At 27.3% G+C, this 22,316-nt stretch overlaps 1 protein-coding gene across 5 annotated transcripts in view; it reads left to right on the top strand.

Moving 5' to 3' along the window:
* Positions 1-19,929, top strand: part of LOC148228414 (5-hydroxytryptamine receptor 1-like) — a 149,610-nt gene extending 129,681 nt beyond the window's left edge. For all 5 annotated transcript variants that reach the window (XM_088200110.1, XM_088200111.1, XM_088200109.1 and 2 more), the window contains 2 exons: positions 7,540-8,701; positions 18,976-19,929. In XM_088200110.1, the coding sequence (XP_088056236.1) occupies positions 7,676-8,701; positions 18,976-19,692 (1,743 nt within the window). In that variant the 5' untranslated portion in view covers positions 7,540-7,675 and the 3' untranslated portion in view covers positions 19,693-19,929. The remainder of the gene's footprint in view (positions 1-7,539; positions 8,702-18,975) is intronic.
* The last annotated feature ends 2,387 nt before the right edge of the window (positions 19,930-22,316 follow it).

Raw genomic sequence — 22,316 nt, 5'->3', positions numbered from 1 at the left:
ACTAGGTAACTAGTTTATATTTCTAAAATACAACGTTAATTTTATATCAAAATTTTATTCAATTTAAAAATATAAAACTTAATTTTAATAATAACGAATGGAAAAATTGGATTTAATGATTTTTAATAATCTGTTCCTAATTCCTAGAAACATCTAAATAAACATTTATTTGGAAACATATTTTTTAGTGTATTTTTATGTTATGATACTTAAAATATTTAAAATAATTACATATTTCTAAAATAATAATTACACAGTCACTGTTAATTAAGCAATAGGTAAAGTTTAAAAATAAAATATTTTTTTACAAATTATTATTTATATTGTATAATTTAAAATGTTAAATCAGAAAAAAAATAATTGTGATTTCTTGCTAATTTTCTGACACATCCTTTTAGTTTTAATAAATAAAAAAATACTATTTATTCTTTTATGCTTTATATGTATTAATAAAAAATTAAATATATAAAAGCATAAACTTGCAAAGTGACATTAACGTAGTTTTGAAATACTTTTTGAAATTACATTTTTAAATTCATAAAAAATAAAATGATTTTGGTAAAAATAATGATTTGTTAATTTGTGTAACACTGTTTTTTCAATTTTTACTTAAAGACCTTAAGTTTCAAGATATTTAAACATTTATAAATTATTCTGTATTTTTAAATTAATAACAAAAATGTATTAGTTATTTAATTTATTAATGGTAAAAATAATAATTGAAAAGTTAAAATATAAGAAATATGTGATTTTATATATTTTTTTTTTATAAAAGTTTATTACAAAATAGACATGGGTATAAAATTATACAGATATATTAAATTCACAATACTGGTTCATAACCATTTACATTTTTTAAATTTTGTTAAGTTATACAATAACATAAAAAGAATAATAAATGATACGTGAGTACTCTAAATTAAAAGAAAAATACATAAAACCTTTCACAAATTTAAAAAAGGTAAAAAAAATCTTTGGAAAAAAATGAAGGAAAAGAGAAGTGATTTTATATAAAACTATTTTTGATGTACATTTTTCTGATTTTTGATTAAAACCTTTAAGCAAAAACATGTATTTTGCTATAGACATAGTTTTGAAATACTTAAAGATTTGAAAATTGTCAAAATTTTTAAAATTTATAACAAAAATAAATAAAAAATTGTGATAAGATTAATGATTTAAATGTAAGAAATATAAAGATACGTTTCTTTATGCAATACTATTTTTAATTTTTAACAAAAATAATGGTAATTTATGCTGGAAATTCAATAGTACTAAAAGGCATTTGAGCAATTCTTTAGTTAAAAATAATATATATTATTACAACAGTATTTTTCATAAATGCGTAATAAAACGTTAAATTATCTGATCATATTTTTTCGTAATTCTAAATTCAATGTTATTGAATTGATTTTTTACTAATTCTTACTCCGATTTATGATACAGAATCACATTTTTATTTCTACTAAAGTCATTTTCGATAAGTTTTGAAGAGCACGCAAGACTGAGACTAATGAATATTATACCTTATTTTTATCAAAAATATCAGATAAAATGTTTTTATTTTAATAAGACTATTTTCTTAAATTTCTTTGATAATGTTGCTACTATCTTTCAAATGGTCAAAATATTTTAATTGCAATACTAATTTGGTAATAGCTTTCTTTCATTTTTGCCATAAAATTAGTTACAAGAATTTGTTTAAACCAATCTGCAGAACAATTTATCTAATCATGTACTAAAAAAAAATTATTTTGTGTAATGCAGAGAAATGTCCTTTAAATTTATTTATTTTAATCTTGTTTATTAAACGATATTTTTATATTTATAAATATATTATATAGATCCCAGTAATATTCCATTATCTATTTTCTGTCTCTTAAAAGTTTCCGCCCTAAAGCAAGCTTGTGTTTACGAGACATTCCTGTTTATTTTATTAAAATTGAACCAAAACAAATTCCTAACGCTTCTTGGTAAAAAAAACAGTGATTTTATTGCATTACTAGTGGTTGTATCATTAAGTAAATTAACTCAAGAAAATATTTTATAAATTATCTTTCGTCTCAGAAGAAGGCCTTAAGCTGTCAATAAAATATGATTGTAACCAAATAATACGAAAATATAGTATTTACCTTAAAAATATTAGGAATAAAATACGTTTTATTCCATCCACTGGGGAAACAATCGATTTGAAGGACACCAAGAGAAAATATTTTATTGTTAAGAAAATTAATGACGAAACATTTACCATAAGCCTAGATCTTTATCAAATACATTTTACTCGCAATTATTATTGTTAAATGGGTCGTTTCTGTTATATTCAACCATTTACATATACATTTATCGTCACAGTAATTATATTATATGAACAGTCATTAATAATTAAAAGTCTGTTTTATATAATAAATATTATGTTTTTAAACTAAATTGTTAGTTATATTTTGACTGAATTTCGTTATTTTGATAGAATTAAATTATTTTATAAAAGTCAATAACCAAATATTTTTACACAAAAATCTTTCGAATATTATTGAAATTATGTATGTACGTAATGAAAAAAATTATTTATTTTAATACTATTTTTGTCATTGCATAAATTAAAATAAATATTGTATATCAAATTAAAATAATATTTTTTTAAATAAACTGAACGGTCAAACTTATGTTTATTTCAATAAGGTATAAATAAACATTGAAACTCGATAAAAATATTATTCCTTATTTGCTCTTTAGGATTAAAAGTTTTTCTTTATATCGCAAAAAAGGTTCGCCATATCGCTATATTACATACACCTATTCGAACACGAGTCACGATGAAAGGAGGAAACAGTCAATAATTTACCGCCCCTTTTTCATTTGACCGCACGTTCAAGAGAAACAAAACCGGGTTTTTCGCGTGTATTTTTTTTCAGCTTTATCACACACGTTCTTTCTATGTATTTTATTTATACGCACATAATATTTGATCGTTTCATTTTGCAAACTCAAGTAGTCGTCGCCCGCATGTCACACTGTGTAAATTCGTCCGAAACAGGCCCATGTCGTTATTTATTTGTGTTATTTGGTTCTTTGTTGCCCGTTGAGACCCTGTCCGCGGATTGTATACACGTTCCTGTGGACTGATATGCAAATCCAAAAATACATATATACATACATACCCTTCTATATATTGTATAATGTATTCCTCGCCCCGGGCGGTACAAATTTAACCGTTGCCGACGGAAACAATTTAAATATTTAACACGGAAAGGATTATCTTGGGATTAGCCGATGTCTGGGTGTGCTGGGGCGCAGGGATTGATTGGGAGAAATTTTTCGATACCACAATTTCGTAATAAGGCACGCTTTCGGCAATTTGTTGGAACCGATCGTAGCACCGTTCAAATTAAATTAAATTAAATTATATTAATATGTTATGCTTTTTTATTTGTAAAACAAATCAGTTTCAAATCCTGCACAATATGTTTAAAAACCGCACACTACCTAATTGATTCGTATTGAAATTAAGTGTGTTGGATCTGATTTTAATTCCGCGATATAAACACGGTCGTGCGGGCCTACTGTATCCACACCAAGAACGTTGGTAGGGATCGGAAAATCGTGGCGCACGTTTCCACGTTTACTTGGATCGCGGACATGAATCGCGTAGGTGTACATATCTCTTGACATGAATATATGTACATGTATCATACCGTGTAATTGAATTAATGCTATTTACAAAATACAAGATCATAGTTAAATTTATAATAATAATCGTAATAACAATGTCAATGAATTGTTTAAAAATAGTGATACTTTTAATACTTTTAATCTGAAAGCTGAGAAAATTCGCCGATATTTATCGAATTCATAACCTCCTTTAAATCTTCACAATCACAGGATTTATTAACGACACATAAAATTGCAAAATAAAACTGATGCCCTTATTTATTGTGTTTTAAGATAAAGAACTGTGTTTTAAAATATTGTTATGATATGTTATTGTAATGGCCTATTTAATTTTTGAGGCATTGACTATCGGTCCCCCGACAATTGATCCCCTGGCAATTGATCCCCGGACAATTGACCCCTCTGCCAGTTTGCTCTTACCCATTGATACCCCGGAAATTGATCTTCTGGACAATATATTCGTAAATACCAGCATCCGTGAAGGCTATAAATACATAGTATTATATTTCAATAGGGTGGGAGCAAATTTATAAAAATATTGCTCTCATACGAAATTAAATATAATTCACTTTTAAGAGACTGTATCAAAGCATGTCTACTTTTTGTAATCTTAATTTATTTCATTCTAGTTTATTTTAGTTCTCCACTAAAAAAAAAAATATTTTCTGGCAAAAATAACTAAATCGCAGAAGTGCTTCAATAAAATGTTCTAAATTAAATAAGGAAGGTCTTTATTATTATATTAATAAATATTATTAAATAATAGTTTTTTATATAAAAATAATAATTTTTATAATAATACATAATATTTTTTTTATTTTAGAGTGTAATATTGTCGATAATAGTAGCTTTACCGAAGATTAACAAATTTGGTTAAAAAATATAATATTATTTTATTACAACATATAAATAAAAACTAGAAACAAAATTTACCTTTCAATTTAATTTCCTTGAAAATATATTTTCATAAATCTTGAGCATCACCAGGATGTATGAAAATAAAAGTCTTGCTCTATGATATTTTTAAAAGAGCCAAGAATTAAAATTTAGGTTTGATTTTTTTAATTTAACGGTTAATACAAAAAAGTTCATTAAATAACACTTATTTAATTTTTACATAGTTATAATTAAATAGTTGTGATTATATAGTCTTACAACTATTTTTTTACATATAGTTTTAAAATAACAAATAAATTATTTATTTTATTAGATTAGATATAAATATTTATTAAATCAGCCTATAAAATCAATATAAAAAAAAAGGTCAACGGAAAAAATTATAGATAAAGTTTTATTATGATCATAAAATACATTGTTGAGAATTTTGTAGTAACAATAAAAAAAGATGTCCAATCTACCAAACATTATATGTTCAAATAAATATTTTAGAATATAACATTAGTTTCATATTTTATTAAAATTAATAATCAAGAGATTCAAGAACGTCCTTAATTTATTGATTAATAAATGTAATTTCATATTAAATTTCCTTAGTAATAAAATTTACTGTTTATTAGGTCTAGGTTAACTGCCATCATTTTCTAATATTTTATATACGCATGACGAAATTTAGAAAAAGCCCTAAATTTTTTCATCTCACCTGGGGCTCACCAAACCTCTTGTAATTTCCCGTAAAGTTAGAAATTACATACCTATAGCCCATATATCAAAGGCGATGCGTGGGATATTACGAGAGAGAAGCTGATGAAAAATATCGTAGTACTTATTTTACCGTCTACATACGATATAATACATTCTCTAATACGCTTACATGATATGAATACATTAATATAAATAAAATTATCAACCACCTAGTATTCTTAGAATAAGAACATATTTCGTACTACATAAATTCACAATAATAAATAGTACATAAGTGCAATTTATTATTTATTTTATTTAGTTAGAATGCAGGTAAATTTTACATACATATACATTGTGTATCAGCACACAAAATAATTAGCGTTTATTAAAATATTTAGCCTGTCGTATACAATTGCTTTATTTCCGTCTTGAAATATTAATTTTAATAAACACAAGCAATCTGAGTATATTTTTACGCCCAGCCGAGTGCGACATAAATATTTAAACGGACTTCATGTATTACTACTACTGGCAGCAAAGTATTTTCCTCTTAAACGTGACTAGAAGAGATTTTTATGAGGCTGGAATTGTAATAGAGAAGAGAATAAAAGCTCGGCATCAAATTTTCATCGTCGAGAAACGTGATTGAGAAAAGGAACGGAAGAGCAAATTGAATTCGTTTCAATCGTATAATCTTGCGCTCTTCTATGTATGCATAAATATAATAATTGAAAATATATTTTCGAAAGAAATTAATTTATTATACCAGGATATTTTTTCCATTGTAAATTTTTTAATTAATTTCAAATGACACAAATTATAAATAACCTTTAATTTAATATGTAATAATAATGTCCCTTTTCATTAAAGACATTATAACACAGATTGTATGATCAATGAAGTACCTAAATCTAAAAGTTAAAGGTGTCATTTATTTCACTCATATGTTTAAAATTATTATAGAGCTTTGGAAATAATTCACGTTAATTAATTACAGTTTTATCACTAAGAAGGCACACATAGAATAACTGTTTTTACCGAAAAACTTCTAGCTTCAAAGAGCGTATATTTGAAAGCTATTAATAAATACCTACTTATTTTAGTAGAACTTAAAAAAGATACAATAATATTGTTTACATGTGAAACTTTACTTACTTAAAAAAAGTTAAAACAAAACTATTTTAATTAAAAATATCGTGACATATATATTTTTGAAAAAACAAACATTGCTTTAAGGATTTTAATTTAAATTTTATTGAAACCAAAGAAAATTATGCAAATAAAAAGAATAATTATAAAACTTGGCTTAATTCGATTCAAAAATAGTCTAATTTTTTTTAAGTTATTACACGAAGTTAATATAAGTGCTAATTTTACATGATAATTTTATAAATTGTGCTTATTTTAGATTGATGCAACTATTGACATACATAAGAATTATGATTTTGCAAAATAAAATTACATATTAATTAGAAATATTTTTCTAACAAGAGTAAACATATTTTGCTAATGCAGCAAAAATATTTATTTCTTAATCCTTAAAATAACTCTCCTGGTATGTATCACATATTAAAAATATACTTTACATTGCTTTTAAAAACATGATTTTAGATCTCGGGCGAGGCAAAAATATTGATAATAATCTTAATGTTCATGTTAAACCATTTAAATATTTACTTAATTGTAGTATGCATTCTACATTATGTTTTCTAAAAAATCGGTAAAAAAAGTCTCAGCTACAGTTTCCAAATATTCGTTATTTTACTATTAAATATAAAATAGTAACCGGTAAAATATTTCAGTATATTCGCTTAGTTATATAGTATCTAAAATACAGGTTCATATTTCAAGGTTTGGTAACCCTAAGGGGTGTGACTTGGCAGCCAGTAAGATGCAGTTGAAAACTAGTAAGAATTTATTAGTTAAAATTACATATTGCGACAAACTATGATGGGCGGGGTTGTTTTTTTCCGGGCGATGGTGGAGAAGCTGGCGGAGAGATGATGTCAGAGGCCTTGTAGGTGAAGCAGCGACGGTGTAGTGGAGGTTGGTCCTTCTGCTGAAGTCGTTCCTTTCTGGTGATGGCGGTCCATGACCATACGGTACTCGTCTACGGGCCGTACACAAATATTTAAATAGCGATGGATACTTACCTTATTCATTTCATTGTACTCCGGAGCTATGTGTTTAAAAACGATTAATGTAAAAGATGTTTTTTATGTCTTGCTTTTATCTATATAACTAAATACATCGTATTGTATTGACATTGTTTTTTTTTTGTTACAGATACTATCCACTATATTGCTCAAAGTTACAAGCAGCACGATTTGACACATGCACGCAATGGAAGAACGTCTTTAAAGAACCGATGAGTTTTACAACAGTGCTTCATACAACCGACTAAAAATTCGCTATCAATCGTATGGCGGCCCACACCATCCGACCCCACAATTTACCACTCGATTCTTCGCTCTTCTTCTTTGCAATCTTGCTACTGCTTCACCAATCGGTCGAATCGTCGCAAGGCAACCTGACGCAAATCAACCATTCCAGCACTCAACTATCCATTCTGGTCGACCTGCACACCCAAACAACGACATTCACCTCTTCGACGGCGGTCACGAAGACAAACGACACCTTCTTCAACCAAGATGTCTTCATACCGTTCAACAACGAAAGCGTGTCTTACGGATCGTGGTTTCCTGGAAAAAACTCGCCCTACGGCACAGCAGCTGCAGTGTTTATAACAATAATCCTACTATGTGTAATAATCGGAACTGTAGTAGGAAATATCTTGGTTTGCGTCGCCGTGTGTCTAGTTAGAAAACTGAGACGCCCTTGCAACTATCTCCTCGTCTCTTTGGCAGTCAGTGACTTGTGCGTGGCTATACTAGTGATGCCTATGGCTATGTTATACGAAATCTTGGGAAACTGGCCGTTCGGACCTATATTTTGTGATCTTTGGGTATCCTTCGATGTGTTATCTTGCACGGCCAGCATTTTAAACCTGTGTATGATATCAGTGGACAGATATTACGCGATAACTAAGCCTTTAGAGTACGGCGTGAAAAGGACACCTAGACGAATGATATTTTGTGTATTTTTGGTGTGGTTGGGAGCGGCTTGTATTTCACTGCCGCCGCTGCTTATATTAGGCAACGAAAGGGAGGAGTCGCATTGTATTGTGTGCCAGAACTTTGGGTATCAAATTTACGCGACGCTGGGCTCGTTTTATATCCCTTTGATCGTGATGATTGTGGTATATTATAAAATATTCAGGGCGGCGCGGAAGATCGTGATGGAGGAGAAGAGGGCTCAATCGCATCTGGAGAGCCATTGCTACTTGGAAATTAACGTAAAAAACGGTGGAGCTGCTGAATCTAAGCTGTTGGGTCGACAAGGGACGCCTTCCAACCCTCGATCGTCCTCAGTCGCTACGAACGCCTCTGTAAGTTTAACGCCTAATTTATGTCCTTTTACATTAGGTTTTATTTGCTCAATTCGTCTGGACGCAATTTAAGTGATTTTAGCCCGAGAATAAAAACTCGACGCATTAATAAAACATTAAACGTGCGCAAAGTAAACGAATTTTGTGCATTCTGTGAACTCTGAATAATCGTAGAATATGACGTAGTCTCCGGCGATTTTGTGAATATAAAGCGTCTGTAAATTTTAATATTAAATTACGTCGAGGACCGTCAGATACGCAATAAAATAAAATAACATTATACAAGTTAAAATATTAATAAAAAGTATTTTAATACGAGTTACTCAAAAATTCAATTGAAATTTTATTCATAAATTCATCAATAAAATTATTCAGAATATTACGATATTATGTACTTTATCTAACCTAATTTATTAGTTCCTCTATGTATTTATAAATAAATATGTTAATAGTCTCTTTAGTCTGTATTTTCGCAATTTTATTTTACATTTCTTCGAAAAGCTGTATAGCTTGGAATTAATAACGAGCGGATGTGTTTGAAATTTATAAATGTTGTTATTATATGTATCTGCTTAATAAATATTTTAAAATATTCCTCAACAAAAAGGTAGTACGAGAATATGAGGGTATATTTGTTAGTAATATCTAAAGGTCGAACAATTTGGTTTTTGATAGCAATCTATTTTGAAAACTATAAAATATAAGTAATACTTATTTTAAGTGTCAGCTTTTATAAGCATATTTTTTATGTAGCAATTTTTGAGTCACGTACATTCTGTATAATTAAAAATACATTATTCTCTCTTAGTTTTGTCTGGTTTCGTCATATTCAATCATCTTAAGATATTAATCTCTGAAATTCGAACGCCGTAACTAGACTTACGTAAAGAGGGAAGCGGCTGCTTTATCTACTCCGTTTAATACGAGTTCGAATAAAATCCCATGTATCTCATGTCAAGAGTAATTAGTGTAAATGCCTCATAAAAGTTTCCGTCTTAATAAAATTTCTAATGGATGTGAATTATATGCTTTTTATACACTTGGCCTGGATTTATGTGAGTTTTTTTATTGTTCTTGCTCAACTGTGACGATTATTTTTGTCATGTTTTTAATAATAATCTTTGCATGAACACTTAAGTTTGAATAAGTAAAGATTCAAATCACCAAGAGGTTGTTAAAAATACATTTTAGGATCACTAATCCTTCGAAAATTCACTTGTCAGAATAATAATTGCACTGGTCAGTGAGTCGTGAATATGAATAGCATGTTATTTTATTGCGTTTTTAACGCATATATGCAACAACGACTATTCATACGATCAATACTTAGCTCCAATATGTGATTTTTTTACTCGGCCAGGTACTTTCACAAAGTTTTAGAGTAAAAAAAAAATGTACAAATATTAATACAATATATAACATAAAAATATTATTCTAAGAATTGTTACAATGAATGTGTATTACCAGTGAATTTATATTTTCACTGGCGTTTTAGTGAAATTATATCCGAATACATTCACATACCAGAAAAATTACAATTTAACTAATAAGCGCTACTAACTTAACTTAACCTAACAATTTCAAAACGTCCTTATTCTGTCAAACCCAAACCTAACCAAACCCAACTTAACACAATGAAAGTTTTAGAACTTATTGAGTTCGGTGTGCTTTAATTTATTTTGAATATTATAGTATTTTGTCGAATTATGACGTCAAAATTCTGTAAATCGCATACAGTTTTACTTATACTGAGCAGTAATATTGTAAATGAATTTTGAGTTTGTAAAATTATATTTATTTTAGTGAAAATATCAATTTACTGGTAAAATACTAACATTTACTGTAGCATATAATATATAAAGTACAAACGACGTACTAAATAAAATACATAATTAATATCCTTTGCAATATATATAATTAATATCCTTTGTATTATAAAGATAAGTTAATATGACATGTCTGATATTTATTCTAAAGTCCTATTGTGATTTAGATTGAAAGAAGTATAAAAATTGAACATTTTTATTAGGTTTTTACTATTATATTTATATTATATTACAATTTTCAATAGAAACTTTAATGTAGCCCAGATAAATATTTTTTTCTTAAGCTTCTTTTGCTGCAAAATAAACCTTATAAACGTAGACTTTGCAAACTACGTTATTTAAAGTCGACTTTTATAGAAATACTACATAATTCAGTGTACCATAAGTCGCAACTTAATGCAGTCTTTTCTACTATTAGCGATACCCAAAAATCAGCCTTAGTTAAAATATTTCTCTTTATTGTAAATTCATACACAAATACATATGTATGTATGATATTTAACTTTTCTGTTTTTTTTCTAAATATCTCGACTATGTTCGTTAAACATTGCTTAAAAATTATATTTTTTCAAAATTAAAAAAAATTTGTATTTTTTGTATTCAAAAATGTATTAATTACTTAAAAAAAATTCCACTACTGTTAAATACTTTTATAATATTTTTGAGTGTGAAGAAAAGAATGTTTTTTAATCGTTATTATACAATATGCTGCTTATTATAAAAATATTTATTATTAGTAGAAGAAAGTGTATTTTATTAGAGAATTAATAATAATTATTGTAGTCAACGTGCGATTTTTATTAAATATTGCTCTGAGGCCGCAATGACGGCAAGTCATTTAGACGCAAACTTCTGCAATTAATTTAATAAATTGAAGCTTGCAGTTCATATTTATATTCAATTATTAAACGTCTGATTTATATTATATAATACTACCCAGTCAAATTCGGAGAGTCAGTGACAAAGGTTGGTTTAAGACTAAGCGCTCGTTAATGACTTTACCATAACATAAACGGACCGATCACACTTCCCTGAGGAACTCCAGCTGAGATTTCAGTATTCAGGTAAACAATATAGATTTTGCCTCTCTGGTGTGTTTTACATTTGTTTTATTAGTAAATTAAATCATATTTTTTTATTCAATTTATATTTTTATATTAAGCATTAAATAAATTACTTCATAACATAACTTTACTTAACTTAGTTATATTTTTATCTTATAATATTATTATCAATAAATTGTGCTTGTTGGTAAAAAAGCTTTGGGTAATGTTTACTTGTCAATATTAATGTATGTTTGACAAATGTTACGTCTAAATTATAAATTAAACCACACGTGCACAAAGTTTTGTATATTTTACAGTTACTGTTTTATATTAATTTTATAATTATAAAGTTTTACAATACAATATTGAAATACCAAATTCAATGAACCAATGTCTGGTGGATAACCTACAAAAGGGTATCAAATTAAATATTTTCCAATTAAGCACACAGCGCAATGTAAAATATAAAAATGTTGTTATTAAAAAAATAAAACGAATGTCGTGCATATCAAAATGAAAAGTATATATCTTAATAAATTCAAGTAAAAGCATATTTTTAATTATAAATATATGTTTAAAATATTTTTATTTGAATACCAAATTTACAACTTCTAATAAGGAGTAAAAATGATTCTAGTATCAATCTGAATATTTCACTACAATTTTTATTATTATTTTATTATAAAAGTACATCAGTAAATAATTTAAAAAAAAATGTTATTAGCTTTAGAAAAATGTTCGATGATGTAGTCCTTCAAAATTTAGTTATCTGCAATATTGCATAAAGGTGCACTAAATAATATCCATCTAAATACATTGAGTAAATAAATTAATTTAATAACTAAAAATACTACTTGACTTCTAAATTTTCTGTTTGCATATTTTAATAAAAAGTCATTAAAGATTTCTTATTAAATTATTTTCTCGCTGTTTCATTTTTTTCATCAATATATAATACATACATACAGACGCAGAAATCTCGAAAGCGCGATAGACTTTTTTTCATCCTCGTGTTTCTCGTGCGATTACATTATTTATAAGGTCAATATTAAAGCATTCAAATGTACTCTTCAAATATTTATTCGTTCAATTTGAAAAATATTTTTCGTACGTGAAAAATATTATTCTGAACGCGACGTGACACCGTTAAAGCGTGCTTTGAATACGCACTTTTACGTATATTATTTTCCTGTGCGCTTTACCGTTGTACTCGGGTATTACTGTACTAGTGAACTCCAGAATTTGTATGCTATATTCGAGAGATGAACTAGTGTAATCCTTGAAGTTCTATTCCCAAATTCAATTTCAGTCTGTTGTTGTTGAATATTTATTATTATTACCTTGTAAGCTAGCGGTAACAAGGTAACTATTATATTAATAAAAAAGGTAAATACATTTTACAGCTCCAAATACCCACCATCTTTACGTTGTATGTCTACGTTATACGTACGTTATCTTACCAGAGAATTTCTCATAAGTAGGGTACAAAGTTTCGAGCCCTAAACTTAATATTTCAGCTTGAATGTTTGCTTGGCATATACTTGCTTCCTTAAGTTGCCTCAGGCAATAAAGAAAATATTTGAAAATTAATCACGCAGGCTTTGCTAGTATGCAAAGTGGCTTTATTACATTGTTACTATAAAAAAATGTCTACTTTCTTAAATTGATTAAAAGTTTGTCGACATTGCATACTTATGATCTATATTTAACAAAATATTTTGCCATATTACTAGTGCCTGTTTCAATTATCAACACATAAAGTTAGTAAAAGAGCAGCTAAAGCCGCTTAAGCACTAGTCACAACTTCATATATAAAATTTTTGATATTTTTCCATCGATTTTCTATACTTAGATTCAATAGAAAAAATCTTAAAATTGTGGTAAAAAACGCTGCTTATATCAAAAAAATTATTATTATTTAAAATATTTCTTACATTTCTTATATTTCACATTGGATCACATCTTGCAAGAAAATATATTAAATTCTCAACAAGCTGTGAAAATCGTCTTTCGGGCTAATTGAGTTAATCTCTAAGCATCTTCCCTGCCAGCATAAACAAGCTACCACTATTATGACAAAACTGTGTTAATAAAAAAGACGCATACTTTGGTTAGTTGTACCTTAAATTCGCAATTAGATATTTCATATTTAACTATGTAAAGTTGGCAATTATATATTTAAACATGAATATTTTATTTTAACTGGAAGTTTTGACACAAGAGTATTTTAAAATAATCAGAAAAAAATAAGAACTGGCAGAATGTAAATTAGCTGAAAATATAATTAATTACTTGAAATCATAATATGAGAAAGAGATATGTAAATATTGTACAGATAATGAAAAAATCATAATAACACAAAGGGGATATAAAAGAATCGATACGAAATTAATAATTTTTAAGAACATAAGTCCTGTTTCTATTAATAAATCAAAAATTCATGGATAGAAATTATTATCAACCACAATGATTGCTCAAAAAAAAGTCATTACATTAAAATTATTGAATGTAACGAGATGATATTTTGATGAAGAATGCCTAAATAAATTTATGATATATAAAATTATTATATATAATATAATATAAAACAACATAAAATAATAATAATCTATAAAATATTTATTAATGTCATATTATGGATTGTATGCAGATGCTTTTACAATGATTTTTAATTTTAATGGAAAAATAGACTAATTTCATTTTTTATATTGCATTAAATTTTTTTTATTTAGAAATAGTTTTTGCTTTAAAAAACATTCAAAATACATATGACGAGTGTTGATTTTTTATTCTGTTTAATTTTTTTAATATAATTTTGAGGATTCTTAAGCAATTTTTTATCACAATCTTATGATTTTTTCTATTTAATCTAAGTATAGAAAATCGATGTACGAATATCAAAAATTTTATTTATAAAGTTGCGACTAGTGCTAAAGCTTTTTTAAATTTGAAGCTCGATTTGAAAAAATCGATGGATGTGCAAATGATTTTTATTATACTGTACCTCATCTTGTTTTAGCGCAAAAGTAACAATTTAATGTAATTTATTCAGTGCAACATTAAAAAAACTAATAATACTTCACACATATCAAAATTAACAAATAAGCATTTAAAATGAGTACTGAAGACAATATTATCTCAACAAATTTCTCTTGATATTGATCAAATCATTTCTGAGTAAAGATGGCAAATTTATGAAAAAATAATACTGAACTTTTTTTTATTAAAAAAATTATTTAAAAAAACTGTATAATTTTATTTTCAAATATAAGTATAATACGTTTTATGCTTGCTACAATTTCTGCAGCCCGCAAATTCTCTTAAAATAAATTTGTCGGCCCCTTTTTAAGCATGAGTTTGACACCACTGGTTAAAGGTAATAGATCGGAACCTCTCAAAACATCATTGTCCACAGCCGTGCTAAATACGTCATTGACATTTCGAGCTGTCTCGAGAACATACATATATACAAAGATGATTTCAGCGATAGCGAAAATATTGTGCACAAAGATGTAAACTACTATGTTATATTTTTATTTTATTTTGAACGATATTTTTTGTAAACTTGTACAATATATGAGAGCGTATGCGAATTGAATATTTATAAAATATTGACTGTTTGATACATGAAAGAAAATTATAATATCATATAAAGAACCTTTTTATATATTCATGTAAAAAAATTACGAGTCATTAAACTAAACTCAAAAACAGTCCAATTCGTCTTGAAGGGTTAGTATATATTAAAATACTATAATATTTTCTTTGTTCGAATATCTGTATTAATATATTAAAGTTAAAATCAATAGTTGTTTAAGATCTACTAATGCTAAAAGCCTTTTAAGCACTAAATAATTACTTTCATATAGCTAATTACATAAATATGAAATCACCCTCATTACTCTTTTTTCCAGTGAAACTCAAGAAAATTTCCATAACCACGAGGTCGAATTGTGATACGCTTTAAGTGACTGCATTATTGGCTTAATGGCAATGTTATCGCGCTTTTGTAATTGGTATGCAAATGCAGTCGTGTCCACGACATGCAAGCCAAAAGCAAACTACAGACGCTTTGTCACGTGAAAGCTGAATTTCGTTACCACAGAACGAGGAGCGCTTCCGAATTTCGACCACGTACACGTCAGTCGCGGTGCTTCGGGTTGATTATCACGTTAATACGCCGTTTCTTTTGTTATTAGCTAATAAAATTTATGACTTTGCGAAATTACGTTAGTAACGGAGATCACGTCACGTGGCACAACCGCCTTAAACGATGTTTATTACTGCAATTTCTATGAACATGACTGAGAGTTATAAAAATAAATCGTATAATTATCGGGTTGTGTAATAAGTCACATTGTTTGTTTTTTGCTTGCGTTGTACCAACACCATATACCGAACAATGTTGAAAATGAGATACTTGTATAAAACATAAATAAGAATTTATTCTGAAAGGGTTAAATCGAGATTTGAATACAGAAAAATTCAATGAAATTCATATTAATGTTTCTTTAATGGTTAAATGCGGCAATGGCACGCTTTACTGCGAATACCAAAATATCATTTACGTCTACCAATGTGTACAAAACGGTATATAACCCTTAAATTTACGACTATCGAATTATTTTCAATTAAAATTAGATATTTTTAAAATTGTATTATTTTTATTCCGTTGAAGTTCTTTCATACTATAACACAATGTGGAACGGTGTTCCGGAAACATTTAATGTTATCACCTGTATGAAACACACCATATAAATATAATGAATTCCGTGAATTTTACACGAACGAATATTTCCATGAAATTATCCTGAATTTGATTTATTATATAATATAAACACAAAATATACAAATTTAACGTGTTTATTTAAAATTTTAGTATAATAGTAAATTTACTTTTTATTAAAAAATAAAGGGCGTTTTTATAGGTGTATAATTAAAATGCTATAATTTTAATATTTATAATAATTGACTTTAATATTTAATGTGAAAGGATATATTTATTTATTTATGTTTTTTTTAATAATACGCTACATTTATTTTATATAATTGTACATAATGAATACAAAGTAAAAATATGTTTTCCTTTTCATAAGGCTCATTTGATGGGCTACATTTTTTATTATTACATATTTTTTATTCAAATTATCAAAAGCAATATGTCACATGAAATTTAAGGACAAATTTAGTACTTCTAATTATTAATGGACGTGCTGTCTATTTCAGTAAAATAAAATTAATTAAAATGTCGAACTTCGTAGTAAAAATATATATTTTATAGTATGATATACTTGCGTTATCATAAATCCATAACACGTCAAAGTACATTTATTTTTCGATATCTTTATACACAAGGTGAGCCCATAAAAGCCGAAGTATGTAAGCAGCTTAAAGTTTTTTTATGAAATATAGTTTATAGAAATATTCAACATCAAGCTATTAATAAAAAAATCTACAATAAATTTGATTTCTTATATCTATCTTTCCATATATCTATCTAGTCTAGATTTTATTTTAATATTTGAGTCAGGAGTATTGAAAGATATTTATCATTGAAATATATCTTTAAAAAAATGCATTTCATCGAATATATGAGAATTTTTTGTGAAATCAATAAAAAAATAACTATAAATCTAATTTAGGTAGCGAGCCAAATAATAATTTTATATGTACTATTATTGTCTGATTTTATTTTAGATGGCATGTATTTTTAAGAACAATATGTAGTAATATATCTGCAATATTTAACTGTATTACATACATACATTTTTTCATTCATCAAAATTTCTCGAGAATTTACGAGCATTTTGAGAAGTGAAGTCGAAAAATGAAAATCATCGAGAAATTAGAATGCCTGGTGGTCGCGCAAGAGGATAGGACCTTTTCAATTAACTACTAAAAATAGTAGATGTCGCAGTTCCTAGCGTATCTTGTCGATTTCTTCACTTTAACTTTCAGCTGTAATGGTTTCGTTACTGCTAAAAAATGTAGTGGATTATTTAAAGGCCAGACTACCAGATGTCCAACTTTTGTAAAAGATGCACTACAGTAACTATAAAAAGCACATAGCTAACTTCGCAACAACGATTTTTTTTATTTTTTCAGTTTGTGTGGCACCCGTTTTAAAGCTTTTATAATTTTTTTAACTATTTCAAGTGATTCACAATTTAATTTACTAATTTATTTATATAAAAGTGCACTTTTAGATTATATCTGTGAAGTACAACAGAACTGGACCATAAGACACTACTTATTACGCGTTAAAAGCACCATAAATCAGTTCTTACAACACATTATAAATTGCTATTATATATTTTTCAACTTAAATAAATAGATAAATTAACATTTAATAAGGTGAAAATATAAAACTGTTTATAAATCACATTAAGTGAACTTTTTTGGATAAAGAATAAATATTAAGTAATCGATAGATGAAGATCTTTATATTATGTTTTCTACCATCGTGGCGCATTGGGGTAACCTGTTAGGCCACGATGGTCTTAATTTAATCTAAAAAAATAAAAAAATAAAATAAAATATATAATACAAACTTTTGGTTGAAGATTATAAAAATATATTTTAAACATTATATTTTGAAAAATTTTAATTATATTTGAGCACATAATGTTAATATTTTATTTTGTAATAAACATTATTTTACAACTTTGAAAAACATTTATTAATTATATTATGAAATAACTTTTTACAAAAAATGGAGTAAAACATCATATTTTGTACTTGCGATGAAATAAATGATTTTCTGTAGATGTTGATTTAGAAATGAATACAGATTTAATGAAAAAAATAAAGATTTAAGAAATACTTATTTTTAACATATCACAAAGAAACGCCGAGTCAAGTTACAAAACTGAAAATGACTCAAAAATCTGAAAATCTCTACAAACTTTTTAATGGTGTTGCTAAGGTTTAAAATAAATTGCCAAAAGACTAGCTGCATTTTAAATGGTCTTTGATTAGCAAAATAATGATAGCAAAATGTTTAATAATTCCTATTCTGTCGATAATATTCCAACCGGCGGTTGCAAAATATTATTAATTTATTTATGATTTAATATATGAAATACCTCTGACTCGAGATGAAATTTTCTGGTTATCAAGACATCAAAAAAGTCGAGAATAACCAGATTTTATTTTGTAGGTATCAAGGGTTGAAACAGGTACAACATTGCTATTTTTCAAACGATTTATTACAACAATAATTTTTTACGGTTTTTAATATTTATTTGGAACTCTACAACGTCACGTAAACCTAAGCAAAACCGAGTAAAAAATCATTTATATTTTACTAGCTTTATATATTTACTTTTGGAACACCTTTTGTATCCAAATTGAGATCAATTTATGCAGCAGTTTTAATATTTATTATTTTCTTTATTTTCAGTGCGGTGTAGAGAAATCTCTATCGACAATCGGTCGCTGCTTTTCCGGCGAACAACGCAAATCAAACGAATCCCAATGCCCCATGCTCCAAACACCTCTAAACAAACCGACGATAACGACCACAAAACCAGATGAGGCGCAGCAAAAGACCAAACCAACCAAGAAAAAAGCTCTTAAAACGGGCAACGTTTTTAAAAAACGTGACTCGTTGAACGTGTTCAAAAACCAAAAAGATGCCAAAGAATTTCCGGGGAACGTTAGCTCGCCGCACCAAAAAAAGCTGCGCTTCCAGCTAGCCAAAGAGAGGAAAGCGTCCACGACGTTAGGGATAATCATGTCGGCGTTTACGTTTTGCTGGGTGCCTTTTTTCGTACTGGCATTAGTGCGACCTTTCCTGTCAGACCCAGAAGCAATCCCCCATTCCTTGTCGAGTTTGTTCCTGTGGCTCGGCTACGCCAACAGCTTATTGAACCCCATCATATACGCAACGCTGAACAAAGACTTCAGAAAACCGTTCCAAGAGATCCTCTACTTTAGATGCTCAAATTTGAATCACATGATGCGGGAGGAGTTTTATCACAGCCAATATGGTGATCCAGAACAACACTATTGCGCCGTGAACAGTTCGCACAAGACCCAAGTTTACGAGGAGAGCGTCGAGATCGTCACCGCCGACGAGAAGGAGCTCAAAGAAAGGACTTCGGAGAGCTTTCTATGATCGCAGCCATTGGAGAACTTCCAAGAAAACGTAACTGTGATTTAAAAAAAACTATTATCAAATATGGACATTTTTTAATTTATTCCCAACGAATGTTCCATTTCGGCAAGCGCAGTGACAACGTTTAAAACAATCTAGTCCCAAAGACACAAATTAGTTAAAACTCTATTGAGAGCATTCGTAACGAATGATAAGTGTACATAAAAGATATTATAATAGATTGGATACTTAAAAAAATTAGCAATAATAAATATATAAAATTGCTGTGATTAATATTATTAATAAATAAATAAACATATATATATAAATAAATATGTTACTACATAATGTGAATATGTATACAGGACTGTCACGAAAAACGATACATGCTTTGAAAACGAATTCATATATAAAACATATTTACTTACAGCGTTGTTATGCAGAAATCATATGTGTAAATTCATTGAAAAATAGTCATCATTAAACGCTAAATAAAATTATATTTTAATATTAAAACTGTTTTCAATAAATATAATATTTTCACATTATATTTTTTCTACTTATATCAAAAACGCAGCTTTTTTGTTTCTGATATGCAAGGTCCTTAATACTTTGTAACTGACATTTTTTTAAATTTACAATTAAAATTCAAAACTTGAGAGATGATAATAAATATGTTTTTTGGTTTCATCTCAAATATTTTTTAAATTAATGTTTTACGTAATTATATTATTATATATTATACATGGTTATAATAAACACGCACAAACTTTCAAAGCTAAATGTAGCTTAACAAAAAGCTCTTGCCGTAAATGATCTTAGTTTAGAAAAATATAGTTAACAACTTCTCTACTTACTGACTCCTATACCTTTTAGTCAGCTACTTATATTAAAGATCTCACAAAATTTAATCTAGTGAATATTATAAGCCACTTAAAACAAACAATCAAATCTATCCCCAAAGTTTTAGCTGCATAACAAATTTGACACTCGAAAGACTGTAAAAGCCAGTTTGATGTATTAACTTGATTATCATATTAATATCTAAAATATTTTTTAACTAATAATTTCTAAACAAAAAACATTACTTAATATATTTTTTTAACATCCAAAAGTATTTATATATCCTGTGAGTTTTATAGATTTTTCTTCAATACATATTTATAATGTTATTTTGTTGTTTTAAACTCGATTTTATAAAATAGTTGTGTAAATTAGAATGCTTAGTTTTAGCAGAACTGCATAACGACGCTTATTTATTTTTATAAAATTCAATCAATGATTTTTTTATAGTTTTGAACATAATATTAAGCTAACAGACGCATGCTTCTTTTAAAAAAACAGCTTTCTCTATTTTTTTAAAATAATAAAAATATAATATCGTTTTTCGTGCCTACTATGTATGTATATGGGTTGGTGTATTTTTTAAGAATTGTCATATGGGCACAATCAAGGTTTATAAACGTGGATTTTGTGAATATATCGATGTTACTGTGCAATGTTAAAATTATTGTTTTCTCTCTGACTGTTTAAATAAAATAAAATATTATATACTATATTACGCTTTTAGTGAAGATACGTGGTTATAATTTTCCAAGCTAACATAATCAAGACACTGCCGCGTTGTACTGCTAAATGTGTAACACTAAAAAATATATATATGTAATAAAATATCGCAAAACATCATAAACGTATCCCGTCCTCTGATTATCACTTTAAACGGCGATTTTCATTGCAGCTGGTGTTGTAATTAAAACAGTATCGAAAACAGGGTCAAAATCCTCAAAACTAATGGGGGATGATCAAATTATTATAATATGAATATGTATTTATTTATTTATTGTAATATGTATTATGTAATGCTAAATAGATTCATCATAGATAATACATGTCTAAAAACGTATTCATATTTAACCAAATAAAATCACGTCGTAAAATGCTTACTTAACAAACATATCGACATATTACAAATACTGGTTTATTTTCTTTGTGTATTCCGTAGGAACAACCGCTAGTGTTCGCATTCTCAAAAATAGATAATATATTATATTCAATGATATTGTAATAAAAATATAAGTAAATGCATTTTTGTATTAATTACACATATTCTCCTCTTTGTAGTATATATAATAATTAGCATATAAATAATTCTCTTGAAGCTTAAATTAAAATCATAAACCATACACACACTTTAGGCAAGAGCAGCATTTGGTAAGTATCATATATTACTTTATTATTAAATATAAATTTCGAACACCTTAATTTAAGACATTAATCACGCCCGTGTCATCTTGATGATTTACACGTTGTGGTTTCTTCATTAGAGAAAATATTAAGGCCATAATTGCGTTGAAGATAATTTAATTTGTACCTTTAAACTTAACTGTGCTTTAATAAAATTAGGTAAACAATTTTGTTATACTATATTGTACGACAATTTATGTTTTTATCGTTTTTTTACTAAACAAAAACCGTTCTCGATATAATAAATAATATATAAAAAAATAATCCGAAAAATTAGTATAGTATTAATTATCTGAACATTAAATACATTTTTTAATTAGTAAAAACTGAAAAATATTACGTTTATAAATTTATATGTTTTTAATTGTTTATTTTATTTATTTATTTAACAAATATGAAAA

This window comes from Plectrocnemia conspersa, unplaced genomic scaffold (assembly GCF_051122295.1).
Source record: "Plectrocnemia conspersa isolate PC_06_02 unplaced genomic scaffold, ASM5112229v1 ptg000012l, whole genome shotgun sequence".
Classification (NCBI taxonomy): domain Eukaryota; kingdom Metazoa; phylum Arthropoda; class Insecta; order Trichoptera; family Polycentropodidae; genus Plectrocnemia; species Plectrocnemia conspersa.
This window is presented reverse-complemented; position numbering and strand designations above follow the sequence as displayed.